At 36.7% G+C, this 23,158-nt stretch overlaps 5 protein-coding genes across 8 annotated transcripts; 1 reads left to right on the top strand and 4 right to left on the bottom strand.

The window, feature by feature from the left end:
- The first annotated feature begins 1,539 nt into the window (after window positions 1–1,539).
- Window positions 1,540–4,663, top strand: LOC135160200 (ribonuclease Z, mitochondrial). Its single transcript, XM_064116499.1, has 3 exons — window positions 1,540–1,755; window positions 1,833–2,568; window positions 2,724–4,663. The coding sequence occupies exons 1-3, from the start codon at window positions 1,540–1,542 to the stop codon at window positions 4,196–4,198; spliced, it is 2,427 nt and encodes an 808-aa protein (XP_063972569.1). The 3' UTR covers window positions 4,199–4,663.
- LOC135160291 (protein singed) lies at window positions 4,653–10,247 on the bottom strand. The gene is made up of 8 exons (XM_064116694.1): window positions 9,947–10,247; window positions 7,868–7,958; window positions 7,547–7,790; window positions 7,336–7,469; window positions 6,943–7,235; window positions 6,720–6,880; window positions 5,631–6,101; window positions 4,653–5,411 (listed from the first exon to the last, which is right to left on the bottom strand). The coding sequence occupies exons 2-8, from the start codon at window positions 7,925–7,927 to the stop codon at window positions 5,206–5,208; spliced, it is 1,569 nt and encodes a 522-aa protein (XP_063972764.1). The 5' UTR covers window positions 7,928–7,958; window positions 9,947–10,247; the 3' UTR covers window positions 4,653–5,205.
- Window positions 10,248–13,033: 2,786 nt separating this feature from the next.
- LOC135160640 (rho GDP-dissociation inhibitor 2) lies at window positions 13,034–16,244 on the bottom strand. Of its 3 annotated transcripts, none has more exons than XM_064117421.1 (4): window positions 16,006–16,244; window positions 15,226–15,422; window positions 14,615–14,839; window positions 13,034–14,229 (listed from the first exon to the last, which is right to left on the bottom strand). In XM_064117421.1, exons 2-4 carry the CDS (start codon window positions 15,407–15,409, stop codon window positions 14,030–14,032), a joined length of 609 nt encoding a protein of 202 aa, XP_063973491.1. In that variant the 5' UTR covers window positions 15,410–15,422; window positions 16,006–16,244; the 3' UTR covers window positions 13,034–14,029. The 3 variants fall into 3 exon arrangements, with proteins under 3 accessions (XP_063973491.1, XP_063973472.1, XP_063973482.1); XM_064117402.1 differs by having other exon boundaries at window positions 15,788–16,242; XM_064117412.1 differs by lacking the exon at window positions 16,006–16,244 and adding an exon at window positions 15,648–15,788.
- A 169-nt stretch (window positions 16,245–16,413) lies between these two features.
- Window positions 16,414–19,753, bottom strand: Dnaaf5 (Dynein axonemal assembly factor 5). Its single transcript, XM_064116473.1, has 5 exons — window positions 18,880–19,753; window positions 18,569–18,808; window positions 17,948–18,453; window positions 16,780–17,743; window positions 16,414–16,628 (listed from the first exon to the last, which is right to left on the bottom strand). The coding sequence occupies exons 1-5, from the start codon at window positions 19,751–19,753 to the stop codon at window positions 16,486–16,488; spliced, it is 2,727 nt and encodes a 908-aa protein (XP_063972543.1). The 3' UTR covers window positions 16,414–16,485.
- Window positions 19,708–22,233, bottom strand: LOC135160484 (phosphoribosyl pyrophosphate synthase-associated protein 2). Of its 2 annotated transcripts, XM_064117073.1 has the most exons (6): window positions 21,910–22,233; window positions 21,746–21,828; window positions 21,255–21,663; window positions 20,912–21,190; window positions 20,598–20,744; window positions 19,708–20,528 (listed from the first exon to the last, which is right to left on the bottom strand). In XM_064117073.1, exons 2-6 carry the CDS (start codon window positions 21,820–21,822, stop codon window positions 20,370–20,372), a joined length of 1,071 nt encoding a protein of 356 aa, XP_063973143.1. In that variant the 5' UTR covers window positions 21,823–21,828; window positions 21,910–22,233; the 3' UTR covers window positions 19,708–20,369. The 2 variants fall into 2 exon arrangements, with proteins under 2 accessions (XP_063973143.1, XP_063973134.1); XM_064117064.1 differs by lacking the exon at window positions 21,910–22,233 and having other exon boundaries at window positions 21,746–21,834.
- Between the last annotated feature and the right edge of the window lie 925 nt (window positions 22,234–23,158).

Raw genomic sequence — 23,158 nt, 5'->3', positions numbered from 1 at the left:
ATCGTTTAATATGAAGATATCCCTAGACTCTCCTCAAAATTCCAACACACTTATCATAAACTTCATGCATTCAAAATATCAATGGATTTATAATTTCATTCTAATTATTATCTTGTTAATCGCCATTCCGGTACATTACGAGTCGTATTTTAACCGTAATGAAAGAGTGTTAATACCAACGATTGTTAGTATCGTGGGAGTAGCGGGAAATATATGTGGTGTGGTGATAGTTGCATATATTGGCTTATATCAGCGGACCCATGTTAAGATTATCAATCAATGGGTACAAATTTACCGAAAACAGTCGATTGAATTTTCTAAAATATATGACACTAATCGGATGACATTATATGCCACATCTTTCCAAATATTGTTATGGTTTTCTGCCAGTTCTTTGTTGATACTGCACGACACAAACAACATCGCTCGAAACTTTCTGGTATTATTCCCAACTTTAATAATTTCTTTGAACTTATTGCTTCACTACGCGATAATTTTAATAATAATAAAAAATCAGTTTGAAGTCCTCACTTGCCGGATTTCATCAATAAAAATTCAGTCAGTAAAATCTGACCATCATCTAGATTTAAGGAGCCAACAAATAGTCAATCCCCAATACTCTATCATACGGGATAAAATGATAATTGTCATGGTCAGAGAAGCATGGAATGATCTGTGTAACATTTCTTCCGAAATATCAAGTTTTTACACACCGCCCGTTATTACGGCCTTTTTTCGAATATTTTGCTCTGTAGTTACGTCTATCTATATATTCATTCTTTTGCTGTCATCAATATCAGACGGGGAAGTGTTACGAGATGTAGTTATCACACCCTTTGTATGGTCCCTTGTAAATGTGATAGTTTTAATTGCGGTAAGTTCATGCGCTCAACAAATCACTAATGAGGTAACATAACATTAATTAATCCTTTTTTTTCTCCAATTTTCTTAAATGCTCTACTTTATAATATTACATCAACAGGTGAATAAAATGATGGCAATCATCGCTGAATTACAAATCCAGTACAAAGACTTTGGTGATATAAATTTATTGGTAATGAAGGAAGCTATTGAAATTAATAAAATGCACAACGATGTTAAATAATAATTGAAATACTTGTTCTCTAGCTCCGAGATTTCTCCGTTGAATTATTCCTTTCCAAGCCCAGTTTCATATCATACAAATGTTTTCCTATTGACGCTCGCTTTATCCATTTGGTAAGTTTTGCGTTGGGAAAATGGAAATTATCATTATCACTAATAGAAATAATTTATTATAGTTTTTCAGTGTGCTCATCACATATCAGTGTATTCTGCTACAATTCCTGCCCGCAAAATGAGAATAGGTTCTATGTAAATATTGTAAATACATATAGTTTTCCATTTGGCCGCTTGAGCTGTAAGCGCTAACCGCTCTCCCTTCAGTGGCCATGTGCGTGTGTTTTCTTCTTTCACTAGTTTTTGGCAACATCTTTTGATCCATTCATTGACCTCGAGTGGTCCAGAACGCGACACAATACATAATATTTAAAAATCCGAATGCCTATCTTCAATTGGGTGGCTCAAAGATTCAATCTTCTGCACAACTGTACAGGTGATTGCTTAATTTTACGTAGTTATTCATCATCACTGTTAAAGACCTATAAATACGGTAAATCCATGTCTGAAAAGGATATCCAACGTCAGTTGCAAAAAATACGACGGGAGAAAATTGCCAGGCTTGATAAACATGCTCCAAGCACTGTGACTCTCCAGGTAATTGTTCCATTCTCTGTTTTTTTTTCAATTAAACAATTGCCAACCGAAAGTGATTATTATTTTTTAATCAACAGGTACTGGGCAGTGGGGTTCCTGGAGCACCGGCTGCTTTATATGTCTCGACAGATCATTCAAAATATCTATTCAATTGCGGCGAAGGTACCCAAAGACTTGCTCACGAACATCATTTGAGGTTATCAAAATTGGAACATGTGTTCTTCACGACGCCAACCTGGAAAAATATGGGAGGATTGCCAGGTATGTCTCTCACCATTCAAGACGCTGGAGTACCACATATTACCCTTCACGGACCGAAGGGAGTTGTGGATATTTTTGATGCTGTCAAAAGATTTGCTTTCCTAGCACATTTAACTGTATCTGAGGCCGAGTGTGAGAAAGACAATGTATATGATGATTCTTGTATGACAATTCGTTATGTTCCTTTGACGAAGGACACTCCTACTGATTCTGAAAGTGATTCAGATGAACCAGCACTTGTTTTCGATGACACTGATTACTATGCTCACGAATTTAATGTAAATGGAAAGAGAGGAGTCAAACAGTATCGTCCCAATACATTCTCGAAAATGACATCTAGTTTACGAAAAATTAGAGGTTGCATTGCCTACATATGTAAATTACACCCCAAGGCAGGGAAATTAAGTCTTGAAAAGTGTGTGGAGAGGGGGGTAACTCCTGGACCAATTTTGGGTGACTTGAAAGCTGGAAAGGATGTGACACTACCGGATGGAACTGTGATCAAGAGTGCTGATGTTTGTGAGCCAGAAATCCCAGGTCCAGCTTTTATAGGTTAGTATACTGTCACAGTATTTTTTACAACGTACTTTTCATAATTTACCTATACATCACCTATTTGTTCTGTTCCTACACATATTCATTTTATCCATTAGTGTATGTAAAATAATGATAATAAAAATATACCAGCAATGTAATGAATTTTTCAGTATTGGAGTGCCCAGATGAACATTATGTGGAGTCTCTCGTATCTAATCCAGTCTTCAGAGAATATCAACATGAAGGAAAGGATCAGGACAAATGGGCAAGCTATGTTGTTCATTTTACACCAGAAGAAGTTTTAAAAACGAATAGATACCGCGAATGGATGGAAAAATTTCCAACGACAACGCAACACGTGATTATCAATGAAGATAATAATTCTTACTGTTTCGAAGCACTTCATAGAATGCAGAATCAACTTCATTTAGTTCATCCAACAATTTTTCCAATTATTCCGGATACGGTTGATAATAATAGGACGGACGAAATGCAAAAAGAAAAGTTGAATATCCACAGAGCGAAAACTCTGGATGCAGTCCATCTGCGACCACTACAAGGCCTAGATAAAACCGCAGAGATAAAAATCAACGGGAAGGACGATATTGATGAGGCTTTCAATATAGATGGATTTCTCGATGAATTAGCACAACTTCAGACTGACATTAATGCAAAATCAAAAGTGCTGAAAGATCTACCGGAATATCCTAAGTTAGTAGTGCTTGGTACTGGCTCGTGTATACCAAGCAAAGTAAGAAACACTAGTGGCCTTTTATTGAGGATTGATCGTGATATATCTATTTTATTGGACTGTGCTGAAGGGACTTTGGGTCAACTTATTCGATTTTTCGGAAAAGATGGCGTGGATGAAGTATTGAGAAGCATTAAGGGGGTATATATATCACATCTACATGCAGATCATCATTTAGGAGTTATCAGTATACTTCAGCGACGTCAGCGTATTACAAATGATCCTCTCTTTTTATTTGCACCAAAACAAATTCACTCCTGGTTGCAAATCTATGACCTTAAATTTGAAGAGATCAGTCAATCATTTAATCTAATTCCGAATCAAAATTTGGTGATAAATTTACGAAAAATCTCGGACGACATACAAAAGAATTTGCAAGAAAAATTGAAAATACAAGAAATTAGTACTGTTGAAGTAAATCACTGCCTTCATTCATTTGGAGTTGCGTTGACACTTGAAAGTGGGGAAAAAATTGTTTATAGCGGCGACACGCAGCCGTGCAATTATCTCGTGGACCTTGGTAGAGACTGTGATCTCCTCATTCACGAAGCTACTATGGGAGATGGTATGGAAAAGGACGCCAAGACGAAGATGCATTCAACAATTTCTCAAGCCATAGATATCGGTAAAGAAATGAATGCAAAGTTCACTTTACTCACCCACTTTAGTCAAAGGTATTCAAAAATACCACGATTACCGGAAGATCCTAATGGGAAAAAATTATCCAATGTTGGAATTGCATTTGATAATATGCAGGTTAGTTTTTCCGAATTGTCATTCTTACCTCTGTTTTATCCAATTCTACGGATTTTATTTCACGAATCTGTAACGAATCTTGAAGAAAAGGCCATGAAACGCGAACAAAAAGGGAACTTAATAAGTGGCAGAGTATAACGAAGAGTAATTGCCCCTCAATTAGTTGGCAGACGCATTTTCTGTTCTATTTTGTCAACTGTGTATATTTTTTTCTCTTTCCAATTGAATTGTTTATCGTCGATGATCTGTCAAACCCTCCTATCACCCAGACGCTACTGTAATAATGAAAAAATATTTACAAAAACTCAAAAAGTGAGAAAAATTTTTAAATTTCATTATGTATATTGATTTACAATGTATTTTTCTGATAATATTTTTTAAACGTAAAATATAGAAGCGAAAATTATGTATTTAAATAAGCTTGAAAATTGTATTTATGCTTATGAACATATATGCACATATTTGGTGATAGATGACTCAATATTTAGTCACAACAATGGGATGATAATTGTTCCTGCCTTAGAAATATTCATTCAGTGTCATGATAATAATGAACAAGGACATGTTCAATCTATTGTTAGAAATATAAAAATTTTTTTATCATTAGTTTGTTCTTTATTTTATAGTAAAAATTTTCATGTAAATTTCATGATTTTGGTATAAAAGTGTACAGTCGTATAAAAATGAAAAATCACAAGGGGAATCAAATTGGAATGAATTCATTTCTGAGTACAAATTTCGTTTAATCGTCTAATCTGACTATTGTCCCCTATTGTTGGTCTCACACACGTCCAGTTTTTACTAATTCTACTGGAAAGTCACTGAATGTCCATTTTCTAATGCACAATTTTACGATTGGAAATTCATAAAAGCTTACAAGCCCGTATCACTGGACATGATAATCAGATTACAAGATTGAGACTGATTTTATAATCTACGCGACACTCATTGAGGGTATACAAGCTCCTTCGAAGAACAAATAGTAAGTATCTTACTCAAAGTACTATTCATATTCAGTGCTAGTAGCGAAAAAATTATGCTTCATTCCTACATTTATTATTTTCCCCCGTCCTCTCATATAGTACTATATGCCGCAAAAGAAGAGGCTTTGAAGAAAAATCATTTGGAATATATATCCAGGGGCTTTAGAATTCCCATTTTGTAGCAGATTCATAAGCAGTTTCACCCAAGCGAAGAGCTCCATTTTTACCAGCGCACAGGTATCGCCCATCGGTACATTTGATGCATATGCGAGAAGGTTCACGAAGTTCTAAGTAAAATCCAACTGACGGTTGCTCAGCATCTACGGTAACACCTTCGTTGTCAGCGTGCCAATAATTTCCGTTTTGACCTAAAATTAAATGTCAAATAAATCCGTTTCCTATTTATTTCCCAGAAGACCAGAGTGAAATTTGATAGCGTTATTTTCCTTGAGGAGAAACGGAAGGCCTTTGTCAGATAGAGAGATCATACGGACACAGGAATTGCATTTCCCTTTAACCGAAGGATTAGCCCTCTCCCCCCTCAATAAATCTCAAGGAAAAGAGATAAAAATGTTGACGGAACACACCCTTAAAACGAACAATGCCACGTTCACAGCGCTCGACACGGATAGTTTCATATCCAGCTTTATTGCACTCAAGTTTTGGACTTGCAGCACTTTTTGGTCCCACAAATCCCTGCTCACAGCGTAGAACGAGAATCGGTCGATTCATGAGATAAAAGTAGTATTTCGATGCATCAGAGTCCCCGGAGGCGGGTGAGTCAGCATTGGCATACAGATGTCCAGAGCGTTTAGTAGCAAGAAATTTGCCATTATTTGCACGTAATGCCACAGTTCCATCGTCTGGCTGCCAGACAAGATCGAATAGGGCATTCGATGAGCGTTTATGATCAGAAGCTTGTATTCCACCACCAGCCTCTAAACTCCAGTAACGATCTTGCATTGTTCTAACATACCACCGTTTTGTAACACGATCAAATTCCAATTGGAATGTCTCGTGACCTGATATCTCATCCTGATTAGCTGTTACATCGACACCTAAAAATTTTAATTAATTATTTCCTCGTGACAAAATTCGATATTTCTTTATTATAGACTAAACATTTGATATATCCCAAGCAGTTATTAATATGGCATGCGTGTGCCAGCAGAGTTGACTCATGAATTGATAATCAGCTTGGGTAAGGCAAGTTCCGGTGGTGAATATGTACTATCATGTTACAAAGCAGGGGACTGCCTAGCCTGACTTTGCTCATTTCCTTTACTGAGAGAGGTATGAATAAGTTGTCAAGCAAGTCTTGTTTGAACCAACAAAATGCCTAGAGGAAAATTGAAAGAGTAGGAACCATTTGATTGGATTTCGACTATGAATAATTGTCTTGCCTTGCCTTGCCTTGATAACCGCGCAATGGTTGAATCAAGAGACTAGTAACTCATACGAAACGACGTCCTTTCAGGATGATAAGATCTCACGCACTAGTATAAATAATCAACAGGTACATTCGACCTAAGTTAAAAGCAGGGATAGCCGTATGAAATTTTTAAAAATCCGTCACGACACGCGTTTGACATAAAATGGTTTGATAATAAAAAAAAAATATTCTTTTATATATGCGACATTTTTTTAATCAGCCTTTTTCTGTAATAATTGCTCACCTTGTTTAACAGACACGTAACGTTGATTGAGTGCAGCAACGAATGACGCCTGTGGCAAAGATTCCTCCAATGAGAAAAGTTCGTCCCGTGTCACCGTGGTCGATCTTGATTTTAAAACAGCCTTGCTACCAATTGGTGCCAAATAAGCTCCGTGAATGTCCCTAATTGGACAAAAAAAAATATCATTATGACACGATCAAGTTTTTCAGAGTAAACAATTTACCTCAAAGCCAATAATCCAGCATGAAATTCTGCCGCATAGAGACATTCTCGAGTACAACTATCGAATAGCTTTCCATCGCGGGCAAGATACTTGTTATTGCAAGTGTGAAGAGCGTAATGACCTCCTTCAGATTTACCATGCCCAACCGTGTCATTGTCCGCGTTTGCTGCTGGACGGAATTCGAGTGTAAAGAGCGTGTCCTCTCCCCAGGGTACAGGCGCATCTACATGAATTTCGTCCTGAGTTGCGCTTAAATGAGCGAAACGTTTCCGACCAGCTGATCGAAGATTCACCTGCAGTAACGCATATTTTTAAAGGTATTTAAAGTTAACGAAAGTTAACGAGACTGGAATTGCGCGGCCTGTTTTTCCAGTGATATTAAATATAAAGTACCTGAGGTCTAGCAGCAAGGTGCACAAGCCAGTATTCAGCCTCTCCAGGCGCCTTAGCTGTACACTTGAGCTCATCTTGGCTAGAGCCCAAGAAATATCCGCGCTGTATATTTTTCAAAGCCCATCTACCACTCCCTGCAATAATTAATATTATTTTTCAATACAATTTGTATTCTTTCTCCTCTCGTTATCACATTACGTCGAATCCTCACCATCCGAAGCAAGCTGAATCTGAAAAGCACAGCCAAGATCGGCTGGTTCTTCGGCCTCGCATGTAACGTTACCAAATTGATCAACAGCGAGGTAACGATCCAGGTGAGATCGAAGGAAAACTTGATGTTCACTGCCCTCGAGGGTCCAAAGCTGTTTTTTCTTCAAACTCGAGCCGTTTGCATTTATTTTAAAACCAAACGTTTCGGCAGTTAAATATTTGAACTTGCCATTTATAAGCCCAACCTGAATGATAAATAAAATTGTAGTAAATAATATTTGAAGAGCCGAGACGATGATGAGGAAATAAACTATTGATTTACCGTCCATCCACTCTTATCCACTCCATTTTCGCCAATACCTTCCGCTCCGTTGCTCTGCATTGTTCTGTTCGTTTTCAATCTCGGGGCTCGCCTTTACAGTCATCAAAATGACATTATTAATAATTCAAAATTTTCTACTGGCAATACTATGTCTGAAATCCCATTGATGAAGAATAGATGGAGGTTCGTATAGAAATACATACACTTGCTTACTTGTTCTGATACGGATTTACCTGTTCTCTCGCAAATTGTTTTCTCTATTCTCCCTACTGTTATGCGTATTTTTGTTTCAATTGAATTTGCGTCGGACTACTTAATGACAAAAAAAATCTACGAATGAAAAAATTAAAAAATTATAATTTTATTTGACTCTGAAACCTGTACCATAGCATGTGAGAATCTTCATAAGAGTTTCCCCGGTGCTATGAGCGACTTTTGCACCTCAAGCAATAAATCAAAAAAATAATAATTCGAAATTGTGTCAAGTGAATTCTGTACCACATCCATGTCCGTGATGCTTATCAACGTGAAAAGTCAGCCAACTAAATTATTTCCTATAAGATTTAGTTACGATCCTGTAGATGGAATATTTTTACTCGTATCGACAAGTCAGTAACGAGGTGGCAAAACGATTCCAGTTGTTCCAATTCTTATCAGAGTTTTCGAGGAATAAAAATCGAAATCCATTGAAGATAACGAAGTTTTCATAAAGACCTTTTTTATGCACCGCATTGAGGGCTGCAAAAAAGATCCCGAAAAAAATACCGTTATCTTGCTTAGATTTCAAGATTTTTTAACAAAATGGCCAATGGCTAAAAGGAACTTCATCTTTTTATCGGTTCCTCGCTAAATTTGATCATAATTAATGATAATACAGAATGCTAATCTGTTACTGAAAAACCACTTTCCGGAACATCCTTGCGAAATTGGCGAAAAAAAATAAATATCGTTCACGGGTAGAGAGTGACTGTTCGTTCCTCCAAGGATCCCGCAAACCCATATAACCGTTACGCACTTCTATCAGCCTCAAGATTAAATTTATAGCAGTATAAAATAGATTGTTCAACTTGCTCATCCAGTTGTCCAGTTTTATCATGCTATCATTGCACTCTCAATTGTACATTTGATCTTTTTCATCTGACACAAAACACTGCTCAGTATATTTTCAATTTTTTTACATGACAGAAAATCAATTATCGATATTGGATTGAATCTTATAAATTTTGTTAAAAATAGAATTTCAATGCACAGTGCAGGTACAATGACGCCACTTTAATTGTTTCTCCTCCACAAAGTTTTCATTCCATTCTCATCAGAAATGACGGTAATGACAGGCGTGTTTACCATGGGTTAGTGGGTCATATATGATGGTTACTTATGTCCACACATTTCTATCCTTCAAACCTAAAATTAATTTGATGAAACATCAAATTTCACATGAGATTTGTAACAAAAATGGCAAAATCTATGGGGAGAAAAATGTATGGGCGTTGACATGCGACATTTTGGGGTAATTATACTGTGCATTTATTGGAGCATAGGATTTCAGGGGGTTGAGATCGTCTAAATATTATTTAAAATAGTATTATTCTAATTGCTATAGCCCATAGTGTGGATGGTGGCTGGTTCATTGGTAGTCAATGGAGCCAAGGCCACAGCATTTCGGTCTCAACCCCCGGGTTTCGACCCCACCCAGGCAAACTACGGGGGATTTTTTTTAATCCATACTATACACACCAATGTGTGAGTCAGCGCACACGCACATTAGAACATGGAACAGAACAGAACAGAAGCCGGCACAAAGCCGGTTGACGGTAGTCAAAATGTATATATGCATATCTATTCTCCATCAAGGTATATCTTATCGATTGAATTGTCATTAATTACAAATAATGAATAGACAGAGAGCCAGGGAGGAAAGACACTACAAATGTGTGAATTATTGAATTAAAAAAAATTAAATAATCACAGAGCAAAAACATTCCTGATAATTTTCCGGGGGCTCTCCCCCACTGTTTCATGGAACACTCTTAACTATGACAATATCAATAATTTTAGGATCCAGTGTCGTGTACTCACCTTGAACAGACTAATTAACACAATATTTTCTCAACAGACCGCCTGATGAATGATGATGTACGTTAACACACGAGGAATCTTCCGGTGATTTAGGATGAATCAATTGAGTTGCAATTTATTGTGAAGAAAAATATAAAACGACGCTTTGACTGTAAATAGTTACAATATATATGTATATCGTGTTGTTTGCGGGGATTGCAGTGGTTCCAATGGCGAGCGCCGAGTGCCGTCGAGAACTGCCGTGAACAAGCGATCTTTCGCCGAGAGTCCCCTTGCTCGAGCTCGACAGACGGGCGGGTGGTGTGTACAGTGCTCAGAGGAAACGACGATAGAGGGATGAGACTGCCAGGGTGGGGAGCTACCAACAAGGAAGACAAAGAGAGAACATGTGGAGCCCGGTGAGAATGTGTGCATTGACCTACAGGAGGTTGACTTTCGCGTGGGACGGTGAACTCTCTTTTCATCTCTTTTTCTCCATCTTTAATGCGTCTAGTTGTCTTCCCCTTTTGTCTTTGTGTACTGTTCCAGGATCAGTAATACTCACAATAGTACGGGTAATTAGTTCTTTTTTTCAATATTCGTAAAACAATTGATTTTTTTTCTCGCCGGTTTATGATGAATTTATATTGATAAATCAAGATGTATGCAACTGGCACCTTTTGGACACGCGCGCTATTCAAGGATGTCCACGTGTCTTTGGCTATTTTTTCCCCATAAAATTATTTTCTACTTTTGAGGTTTGAGATCAGATCTCTCATCGGAGTCCCATCTGCTGTTAGTGTCTGGATTTTTTTGACTATTTTAGAGATTAGAAAAAATTGGAGTGAACCTACTCGAATTCACTCGTCCTGGAATAATATTTTACGACGAGACAAGGATATATCCACAATCTGATTTGAAACGTGGATCATATCTAATAAGGATTCTTTGATACGGTTGGGCTGCACTGATACAACTGTGCTTTCAAAAATACCGATTATTGTTCCATGAATAATCTCCAAGTTTCAGATGCAAATACCAGCAGAAATGGAATTGGTAAACTGTACTGGATCGGACCAATTAACGGAATTAATGTTGTGAGTTAAATCTTGAAGAATTTAAGTTCATTAAGAAAAAAAAACTTTTCAACGGATGTGAAAGAAGCGAGAAATCACTTTAACGGTCGAATTTACATGAAAAAAAACGAGGATCTCATTTACCGTTCAACTTCCTCTAGGAATGGATCTCTTTCTGTTAAATAAAATATCGTCCTTCCCCCTGAATTCAGATGAGGGATACATTTTTGGCTAATTTCTCAGAACTGAATATCATTTCAGTAGATCAAAATTATTCTGACTATAGCACATTCGCATTTCAGCTAATTACAGTGCAGCACTTTATAGTTATTAAATATTGAATGTCTTACTTCCGAACCGCTTCGCAATAATTCTCATAAAGTTTCATCCCAATTGGGTCATAGTACTCCTTCTGCTGCTGCTGCTTATTTCATTGAAACACCCTGGAAAAGAAACAATGAATGGCACTATTTCCCAATCACTTTTGTTTCCCAAAAATAAAACCGTCAGTTATAATTGAAACAATTGCAGGAACTGTTTATAGGCGTCAGAGCATTTCATTTTATCTCATGAAATAAATTAATTTGAATAATTCAGCAAGGTGATTTGCTGAATTCGTGTCAGTTGGCCAGTTAATGCCGGTTTAGGCACTATCCATTTCTCGAAATTGATCCACTGCTTTTCATACGACTCTTTCTGTATAAATCTATGAATGTTTCAACCGTCTCAGCGATAACACCTGAACAGATCTCTCATAATTTGACGAAAAATGAGTTAATTCAGGTCAAATAAGTTAGTGCTCCGTACTACTTTAAAAATTGATCTCCATTTTTTTGCTAGGTTGGAGGGAAAAAAATATTTGTCATTTGTTTACGTGGCATAACTAAAAAGAATAAATAAAAAGTGGCTGAATAGACCTCGAGAGTCATCAAGCAGTTTTTTAAAGAAAGAAAAAAAGTCTTGGCATTATGGGTCGTCAAAAAAAAATCGAAAAGATGGAGAGATAGTTTTTCGAGCCCTGTAATCATAGAAAACTTGAAATCAATTCTCCAGAGAACATGGGAGTCCGTCTGTTAATTCATTTGGCGTGCAATGATATTTTTATCACATTAAAGTGCTTGCCAATTCGTAAAATTGTTCTGATTTTTCATGTACTGATGTTGAGGGGGTAAAATAAGACGAATATATGTGAATTATACTGCTGATGTGTGCGTGAAGAACATCAGAATTATTTTGTGGATCTCAATGAAAGAACTCAAATAGAATACAAACTAATGCTGTTAATAATCGGGTTCTTATTGACAATCAGACTGGGAACTTGGAAAACTCGACAGTCTAACAGACGGACTACATCGATAAGATGAGGCCGCAAATTTCTCCAGACGCTTACATTTTATCATTCTCCTGCCTATCGTGCGTCTGTCTGATTTTCGCATCAGCCACTGCTGCTCAATTTTTGTGGCCTGATCAGCTACCTACACACATTTTATGATCGTTCAACTCGGCCAATTCAATTCTAACATATTAAGCTACTCAATTGCACCATCTAAAGATTGTTTTTCATTACCTTTTCGAGAAGCAGTACTGAATGACTCTTCGTTTTCCTTCTCTTTGCTTTTTTCCTTCTTTTTTTTTCAATGATTGAGTACGCGCATAGAAAAAGCTAGACCATCTGTCAGAATGGAACTATCATCTTGTGTGAATGGACGAAGAAATACATACATATTATTTTTTGTATGATTTTTTCAAATTATACAAGATGCAATTTGGAACAGAGCTCATATTCTCCTGAATAGAAAAGTAGAAAATGGAGGGGAAGTTCACTGACCGAGACGACGATGAGACGTTGAGAACGGAAGGATTATGGAGAGGAGAACGATCAGACCGTAACTTTTGTGTGACCGTGACCGTGACCGGATTGCATCTATTCTGCCAATTACGGACTTATAATTTTTGTATTTCTCAAACGAACAAAAATATTTTGGAAAAATATTAACGCATCCTAATACCAACTGACTGGTTGAATGATATGTAGCATGTAAAACGTTTATTTCGACATATTTTACATTGATGGAGTACAATTAATGTATTTTGGCTTCAAAAATTGGTTATAAATTGTATATTGTTGTCAAATACTTTATGTAAAAATTTACTCAGTGTTTCGTAGTGCTTGTTGGTTACACCAAGCCCACATCGAGCAACGAGCCATCAGTAATCCACCTTAAAATACATGGAAAAGCCTCAAGTGACGAGTGACGTGAGCCAGTTAGGCTTTGTGCAACCAGTCCTAAAGGTTTTATATCGATGACACTTATATGGGATGATTCTCAATAATCACAATTCATTGATAGCTTGGAAAAAAAAATTCAGGAGGAAAAACGTATTAAATTGATCATTGAGAGTATGATGTAGGATGTAGGCACTGTATGTTAACTCGACTAATTCTGCCAGAGAATATCGTATATAAACGCTACCAGAGGCACCAAAAACTTGTACATTTTCACACAAATATTTTCACATTTTATTCTAGAAAAATTGGTATATTCTTATATTATCTCATATTTTCATGGCTAAAAGAGATTTTCTATTTGAATCTATCGTTAATTAACCCTCCAGTATCAAAGAAAATTAGAAATTGATAGTAGCAATATTCTCAATTCAGTTCATTGAATGACTTCTATAATTGAGATAATTACTGGAATAAATTTCCAAAATTTGGTCTCTCCCAAATAAAAGCTTTTGTTTGTTCCATAGACATAGATACAGGTAATTCACATTTGAACGTTGGCATCAAAGGAAAGAAAATACGCACACAAATCCGTATGGCCTTGGTCTCTACATATCGGAATCGAGTAGTAGGTAAATCAAATTACCATCAGATTAAATTAATTAAGAATCAAAGAAAAAAATGGATTCACTACGCATCCATTTCTACAAACTTGATGGCTTAGCAATAATTAACTTTTATTGTATTAAAAGGTTCATCTTGAAGATTGCAATGAGTAGTCACAAGATGGACAGACAATTGTTATTCCTTCCAATCTTTCTTAATATCAAATGACCACTCCCACTTGAGATGCTCATGCTTATCATCATCGGTGAATAAAGAACTCACAGTGTAGGATCCCCGTGCCATAACACCTGCTGGTGCATCTTCCGGTGGAGTTGTGTACGATTGGACTTCAGTTTTTGGTGGATAAGAACCAACCATGTGGGTCATTTTGTCAACTGTAGTAAAAATACGCAATAAAGAAGAAACGTGAACAGTATACCAGAGGTAAAAAAAATTGTTCTTCTATTTTTAGCCAACAGTACTTTTAGGTATATCGCAAGAAAAATTAAATTTACTGATGACCACCAGACAGATTAATACACTTTCATAATTATTATACAGTTCAAGAATGAAATCACTTGATCTACGATTATGTATGATAGATATGGAAACAATCTCGAGAACGTGTTTTCTAGAGATATACCTCAAAACTGCCTTACTAAGGTGTCTTTACCTGTCACTCCTTTATTGGATGCCAGCACATAGATATATATTTTTATTTTTATCGTTTGATCAAGCTATTCGAGTTTTTGAAGGATATACAAGTATGGAAAAACTCACCGGGTACTCCTAGCCTGTATGTTTTTTGTACATATCTCAAACCGTGGACAATCTCCCGTTGAACAATAAAATCAATTCGGATGCGATAGCTGACACCTTCCTTGATGGTGAATGTTTGTTTTTTGAGCTGACGTAGATCCCCAGTTAAATCAAGCTCCATATCGGGTCTGTCACTAACACACAGTGCCAATTTTTTTACGATTACTTTGCGAGGATCATCGGGATCTGAAAATGGTCAAATGAGATATTCAGTTCAACAATTCATCCAGCACGATATTTTACATACCCATGTATCTCTCACAATTTGGAGAAAATCACATCATAAATTCAACGATTTTTAATCACCAATTCATTGATTGAAAAAAATTGATAATATTGAATTATTGAATTGCGCGGGAGACATTTATGAAAAATCATGAACATTGAACAAAATTTAAATTTCGATTTTCAGAGTTTAGATAATAAAATCACTGTAAAATGTACGAAAATATAGAGAGCAATTGAGCTGTAGTGAAGGCCCTAATGCTCGACTACAGAAGAGGAAAAGCATTTTATTCGCAAAAAAAAAATCAAAGTAGTAAATTTATTCAGCGAATTATAAAATCACTTACCAATGACCACCCCGCCAGCCCGAGCTTCACCCAAAAGTGTCTCCTTGTATTTTCTCAAACTTTCATCCTCTTTATCGGCTTCGAGCAGTTGCTCTATCGTTTTCTCTGGGGGAGGTTTATAGTTTGATTCAACTTCCAATTCTTCCTCAACAGGGTCAACATGATCACCGGCTGCATCTGCCATTTTAGCTCACTCTCTAATCCAATAAAGATAAAGAAAAAGTATATTATATATAATTTATCAATAATACAAAAACTCCCTCACATGGAAAATGAAATTATAATAATTCCGGCAGGGTTGCTCCGTGAGTGCCAGGAAATATTCACTCCTATTTTGTTTGATTATGCATTTCCATGAATTATATGAAGGACATATTTTGTAAAGACGGCTAGTGAGTCATTGCACCCAAGGAGTAACTTACAATTCTCAAATTAAGAAACAATATCCAAATATTTACTGGCGTACATGGCCACATGTAAGCCTGTCGCTATTTTTCTCGTTCGTCACTTGAAACTATCCGTAGGGGGTGGATTTTATTGAACGTCAATGGACAAAACTCACCACAATCTTCAAATGAATTCACAACAATCAATCAAATCGCAGGGTGAGAATATACGTGAGAAAGGTGGAGGTAGTTGACTCAATGTTTCTTGTTCTTGATTATTACAATAGCCCCTTCTCAACAATTACTTCACATGGACACTCCTCTCTGTTCGATTCCGTCAAACTCGATTCAGGTATTAGATAGCATGTACATACACCGGACAAATGTCGCTTACTCTCTTGCCAAACGGAAAAGGCCTCAACAATATGGCTGATTTGGGCGCATTGACTTCCTGTTTTTCCTGGAATAAACCACTTTCTCTCACCTACTCTGGGTAAATAATGTTCTAATATGCTTGTTCGAGTCGAAACAATAAATTAATAAGTTTCGGAATTTTTTGTATCGGGCGGTTGATTATGTTGGCCAATAAAGAAACAAATATCAAGCTGTGCCATCCAAGGGATACGATATTTAACCACCAGGCGCGCTCTTGACATATATGTGCCCCTCCCCTTGCAATCTCATCAAATGACCGGGAATTTAAATGCCAAATGCTCTGGATAATCTATTATACAACAATTCTTTCCTGTCACTTTCCTCATAAAGCTCCGCTGAAGTCTCTTGTAAGGTAAATTAATTAGTTAACACTCAAAAACCATGAAAATGTATACAGTTTCTTTTATTGAAATGAGAATAAACACAACGACAATGATCGTTACTGCTCTGCTTTATTTATTAACTGATAACATTTATCTTGGAGTTTTCCCAATTCCACTTGATTCCGGAAATTGATTTTGCATTTTTCAATTTTATCGGCAAGCATTTTCGGGTGAATTTCAGCAAGTGCCATCATCGCATCTACAAAGTTAATAACAATACAATAATAAGAGCTGTGTGAAACAAATTTTGATTAATTTCGGGAACATATGTAATGCATTCAATTATAATTAGAGAACATAGATTGGAAGATAGTCATTGAGGGAGAATTTTTTTAAATTTACTTTTTTACCTGACATCAGAGTTTGAAAACATTCTTCTGGATCATCCAAATGGACAATGATGGAGGTGTAAAGATAATTTACATGACTCTCCCCCACGTTGACATTGTGCAGCTTCGAGACTTTCCACACAAAAACTAATGTCTCAATAGCTGCAAACCTAACGTCATCACAGCCATCGTCTAATCTTCGCACAATTGCAGAATAAATTTCAATAATATCCTCCTCAGTAACACAAAAGAATTTCGATGCATTCTTAATCATCAAATATATTGCACGGAGAGCAAACAATCGTGTCTTCCGGGAATTGTCATCAATTAGAGATACAAGAATGGGTTTGACTTGTTTGAAAATTGGTGAAAATATTTCGTTGCTTGAAAAAATAGTATTCATCCGGTTGTTGCAGTTGTGAGTTTCGAATTGATCAATTTGTTCGTCAGCTGATTCTTCCAAAAGTGCACATAGACATCCAACAGCTGCTGTTCTGAGTGCCTCTGCTGATCTTCCTGCCGTCCAGACTAGACATGGCAACAAGATATCATTTAAAAACTCGACGAGAAATCCATTTAAATCTTCTTGCTTCATCGAACATACACCTCGACGTTGCAATAATTCTGATAGGAGAATGAAAAGCTTTAATTTCAGCTCTACATCAGAGTCCTGGCTCATGGTTGCTCGTAGAATCGGCAGGACAATGTCAACATTCTCCAACGTTGCTGCATTCGCTTCTAACAAGCACAGGTGAAAAATATTCAACTCTCCACTGTGCACTGTCCAGGTCTCTGCTGTATTTTTTATATCACGCAGAAGGGGGGAAAGATGTGACACATAGAATTCTTGAAGAGTTTTGTCATTTCCCATTTCAGAGAGGGTTAGCAAGAGTTGTCGGGCGAAATCTCTGGTACTTTGATTCTGGGACATTGACCATACAGTGAATATGGAGATAAAAAGCTCTTGCGATATGCTAGCACAATCCTAGAAAAAAATGTTAAATTGCTTTTATGATACTTCTGTTAAGTCGAATTTCTTGTTTATCTCTTTTCAATTCATTTGTATGTTGTCATCGATTAGACATGCAAGCAATTTTGTTTTTTTTTTAGTTGGCGTGAAAGTAGGAATTTAAAACAATCAAAAATTTTGACAAATTAACAAGTAAGTTCAAATATTGTTGCGACAAACCTCTAAACAGACATCCAATAGAGCTTGACAACATTTCAAGAGTTCCTGCTGATAATTCGCCTTCTTACTGCGACAAATGTACGACTGCTGTAAAAAATTAGCAATTGTTTTCAATTCTTTGGAGAGTAGTGCACGTTGGCTACCCCGAAGAATGGCAGCGAAGAATTTTAAATGTCCAAAATGAATGTTGCCATCTTCAATAGTAGGAAGAACTAGCCGGCAATAAGTTTGAGGAGGGACAAAATATCCCATATATTCAGCAGCAGTAACAACATTGATGGACACTCTCTGATCTTCGTCAGCACAAGCTTTGTACATTGATGGCAAGAGCTTTTCTATATGCTGAATTGTATCCTGCTCGGCATTTAAAACAAGAACTGCTAATAACTGAGCTGATCTAACTCGAATGTCAGACAGCCAATCGTCCAGTTCTCTGCATATTCCGCCCACCAATTTCCCAATGTTTTGCTGCACAATTATTCGACATCCCAAGTTCGGTCTCTCAACTGCGTGGAAAAGCACAAGTAGAGAAAAGTTAAAAGATCGCAAAACAATACATGAGGTATTGGTCTACCGTTGACTGAGTAAAAATGAAATATTTTGCAAACATTATTTACATACTGTTGGGAGGATAATGCTCAGGTGGAAAAGTCAAATAATCTAATTTATCCTTGATTTTATCATCGGATTCATTTTCCTGTAAATACTGCCTCCCCGTGGAGCTCCACAAATTATTGGCCCTCACTCGAATGGCTTCAATCTCATCATGGAGCCCAGTCAAAAGAAGTGGTATGAGTTTGAACCACCAGCTGTATCGATCTCGAAGGTTCAGCAACCAATCACCAACGACTTCAATAACAGCTAAAAAAAACTTTGTGAATTTTATCGAATAAAGAATGTGTACAATATTTCCAGCAAGACATGAAGTTTACCGTTTCTCACAGCTCCACTTTGATCGAACAATCTTGCAGCCATGGAACAAGTCACATCCTCTAAAGACCTATTATTTCCATAGAGTAAAACATTGCCAATTGTCTTGATACTCGCCACTCGAATTCGATAATGTTGATGTGAAAAATTACTCAATATTGGCTTAACGATAGTCTCGCTCTTCGTATAAAATTGGGCAGGAATGCCCTTTGCTAATTCTGAAATAGCATCACAGCTTTCACTTTTAATTTTTGGATAATCATCAACAACGGTCTTTGCAAGAATCACCACCATGTCGTCAACGTACACTGGCAAATGTTGATTATACTTCTTGATTATTACTCGAAGTAGAACGACACAATTCAGTCGGACTTCTTCCGAAGGTTCAAGAATCTCTTGAGATCCCAAGCGTCGCACCAATACTGGCATCAAGTATATTATATTTTTCTCAAAATCAGGAAGAGACTCCAGCATTGTTTTCGTTATTTCAATGGCCATATTTCTGCAAGATTCTGACGGATCTGTCAACTGCTTCGCAATGTATTTGCTCATGATCTGCCACATCTCCGACAGTTCGCTGGTGGACCATTCTCCCTCACTATTATTAATAATTTTTCGAAATTTTTCCAACGCCCTCAACCGCTTGTGCTTCTCCTGACATTGAAATGATACACAGATCTCGCTGAGTTGAAGTTGTTCCACCCTGGACATTTTTATCACTATGCCCAGTCTTTTCTGGTCGTTTGGGTAAATAGTTAAATTATCCAAAAGGTCTCTACAACTCCGATCGACTGTTGCTAAGCAGTTGTTTGAAACCATGGGAACACCAATTTGTTGCAATTTATTATATTTGATTATTATTAAGAGGAAGTACATCTAAATTATACTGCCTACAATGTGAAATAATAATTTGCTACAGTATATTCTACGGACTATAAAAAAAAGTAAAAAAAAAAATCGAATACCAATGCCACACCGTATTTTACTTTTGCCACGATATCTGGAGGGTCCAGTAGTCGATTGATTTTATGTAAACAACATCGTTTACGTATAGCTCATAAAGAACAAAATTGGTGAGCAATATTCCAGTGTGTTTGTACAAATTAAAAACTTACATGATTGGGTTGATTTTGTATAGGTAGAGTATTTGTACAAACATATTATCTTGGGTTCTCATAAACATTGTTCAAAAATGTAAAAAAATATTCAGATCAAGAAACTTTGCTGGTTTATCTGTACAATGTACCTTTTTTGTTGATTGATTGACTGATTCAGCGATTTATCATCTGTTATCGAAAATTATGGAACAAACATGATTCTTGTGTGGTCCCTAAAGTAATAAAACGCTGGGTGGTAAGGATCGCCGTGCTTCTTGTAAATTGATATTGACGATTCCGTTAATGCAGTTACTTATCTCTTACTCTACATTCATTACACATTAAAGACCAGTTTAATGCATAATAAAATGACAACATAATTTTCTCCAGCGAATTCAATCCTCCGTTGTGACATTTCTAAATAAATAAGACATGGATTCCTTATTATGCATGCGACGTATGGCCTCAGCAAGTAATATGCTGATATCGACAGTTTTTATCTTGGAACATTGACTCTTCTGGAGTTCATGGGGAATTGTATTCGTTACGACAACCTAAACGAAAGAAGGAATTTAGAATATCATTGTAGGTTTGGGAGTGATTAGAATATTATATTTTTTTACCTCATCAATTGGGGATTCTTCAATGAGTTTTGGAGCATCTGAACTCAGGAGTCCATGCGTTGCAAGAACATAAATTTTGTATGCCCCCCGTTCCTTTAGTAACTCAGCAGCGGCCACGAATGACTGCATATCGTCTACCATATCATCCTGAAATATTAACCATCCATCGTAGTATTATCTGCTAGTTAATTAGTTTAAACCTATAATCGAGCCAGGGACTTACTCGAGGCTCTTAGCAAGGGGGGAAAAGTATCCTAACCCACCCACTCCTAAGACATGTTGCTATAAAAAAAATTCATGAATAAGTTACTTACCACCATGATAGCAATATGACCGCTGACGTCCCCAACAACGTTGATTGGTGGTTTCTCTTTAGCAGGATGAGAAGGAACACCAACCCCTACTTCCATTGTTCTTGAAGATAATAAAACTGAAGGTGGTGAATTTCTCCCATCATTCATATCCGATTCTGATTCTCTTTGTTCACCATGAATAACTGCAATTCCAACTCTCAGTCTCTCAGCATAACTCGTTGCCTTCTTTGCACTGCCAGGATTTTTAGCAACAATTACAGAATTACGATAATCTGGAATCTGCCGAAAACATTTGAATAGTATCCTGTTGTTCTGGAATTATAATTTATATATTAATACTCACACTTTCTTGAATATACTGAAGTAAAAATGGACTGGCACGTAAGTTATCCACGGGACAATCGAAGAAACCTTGAATCTCCTTTTGATGCAAATCCATAGTAATAATATGGGTAAGCCCACTCTTGCACATCATCTTAGCCAAAAGTTTGGACACGATACAGCCTCTTTTACGCATCTTACACTGTTTGGAGTATGGCAAGTATGGAATGACTCCGATGATATTTTTGGCTGACGAGGTTTTGCAGGCGTAAGCCATTATCAGTAACTCCATAATATTATTGTTAACGTCTTTCGTGCCAGTTTGAATGATATACAGATCTTTTCCACGGACGGAGTCACCGATTTCCACCATTGTTTCTCGATTACTTTTGTGATAAACTGTACATCCACCATTTTTAACCCCTAAACGACTGGAAATTATTTAAGTTTAGTGATGACATTGAACAAGTCACGTATTGATCATCTATGTTGTCTTATTTTTATCTTTCTTACTTTGCTATTAATTCGGCGAGTTCTGGGTGAGAGTTTCCAGACACAATAACGATGTCGGACGCTCCGGATTTCTCCATTTTTCTCTGCATCAAAGAAGTACAAGCATTGCTTTCGTTGTAGGACAATTTATAGCTGATATTCTCTCATGAATTAGCGCTACTTACCTAAATTTTATCCTCTCAGTATTGATTTCAATTGTGGAATTGAAATGGCTCCAGTGACGTTCTGTTTATATTCAACCAATTCACGCTCTGAACACTTAATTTCTCGATCGACCAAACTTCTTACGTCGCAACTGATTGACCTGATTTTTAAGATTACAAATTACACAATAACTTCGTATCAGCAAACGATATTTTCTGATAATGAAATTAATTCACTCCTGATTTTGTGGATTTGGTTTATCTCAGACCACGTTACATATTATTCCTCTTTATTCATAACGCCTGACTGGAACACAGCTGTAGAATCATGTACACATGATCGGTGGTTCCAACCTACGACACTAAACGACGACATTTACCCTAGATGTTAGGGACTTCTAGGGACTTTTTACCTCGAAGTGCTATAAATTTGATTTAAAATTCTTTCCCCGAATATCTTAACATTTCCAATGATTATTTATAGAAAATAAAAAATCTTTTGATATTTCCACTCGAGCAGAGAGCTCACGTGTCATGTGATATGGTGATTACGAATGCTTTGTTTATTTATTTTTTTAACAATTATACTTGGCTCATCCTTTTCATCTCCCTGGGTCTGTTCTACTAACTGCAAAATTATTATTCTCATCCATACTTCCGTTGTACTGCCAATAAAATATGAGTAAAAAACATTTGCGAGAATTGCGCCAAAAATTCGGTTTCCAATTTTCATTTTGCTCTGTTAGTTAATTTTCTCCTTCTCTTTCCCAACAAATGCAACCTGTGTTCTTTTAAAAACCGATGTACTGAATGAATACTCTATTATTCCAATAGTCTTTCAACTAACGATCAAAGACACAATCTCTTTTATCCCCCCAGCATACCCCGCAAACTTAAACCCCCAACTACACTTTGTCATAGTGGTACGATGCGGAAAATCGGTACAACTACATTGTTTTTGTTTTCAATAAAGTCATTAATAGGCATTAGTCAGCAGTCTGCAATAGTATTGCAATGCCCATGCATTTAATACAATTATAGTTATACACAAAAAAAGTAAATTTTAATCGAAGGCTATGTAAAATCAATCAATCAATGGAAAAATCGAAACAGCATTAGCGAAGGCTGGAGCAAATCTAATCGCTATAATAATCAAATGGTTAACGAATAGCGCAAAAATCCCGGAAAATAATAGCAAACTATTCGAACGTTATCAGCACAATAGTCACTTTTGTTAGCTCAATCGTCTGTTCAATCTCAAAATTACTCC

Source organism: Diachasmimorpha longicaudata, chromosome 1 (genome assembly GCF_034640455.1).
Source record: "Diachasmimorpha longicaudata isolate KC_UGA_2023 chromosome 1, iyDiaLong2, whole genome shotgun sequence".
In the NCBI taxonomy this organism is placed as follows: domain Eukaryota; kingdom Metazoa; phylum Arthropoda; class Insecta; order Hymenoptera; family Braconidae; genus Diachasmimorpha; species Diachasmimorpha longicaudata.
This window is presented reverse-complemented; position numbering and strand designations above follow the sequence as displayed.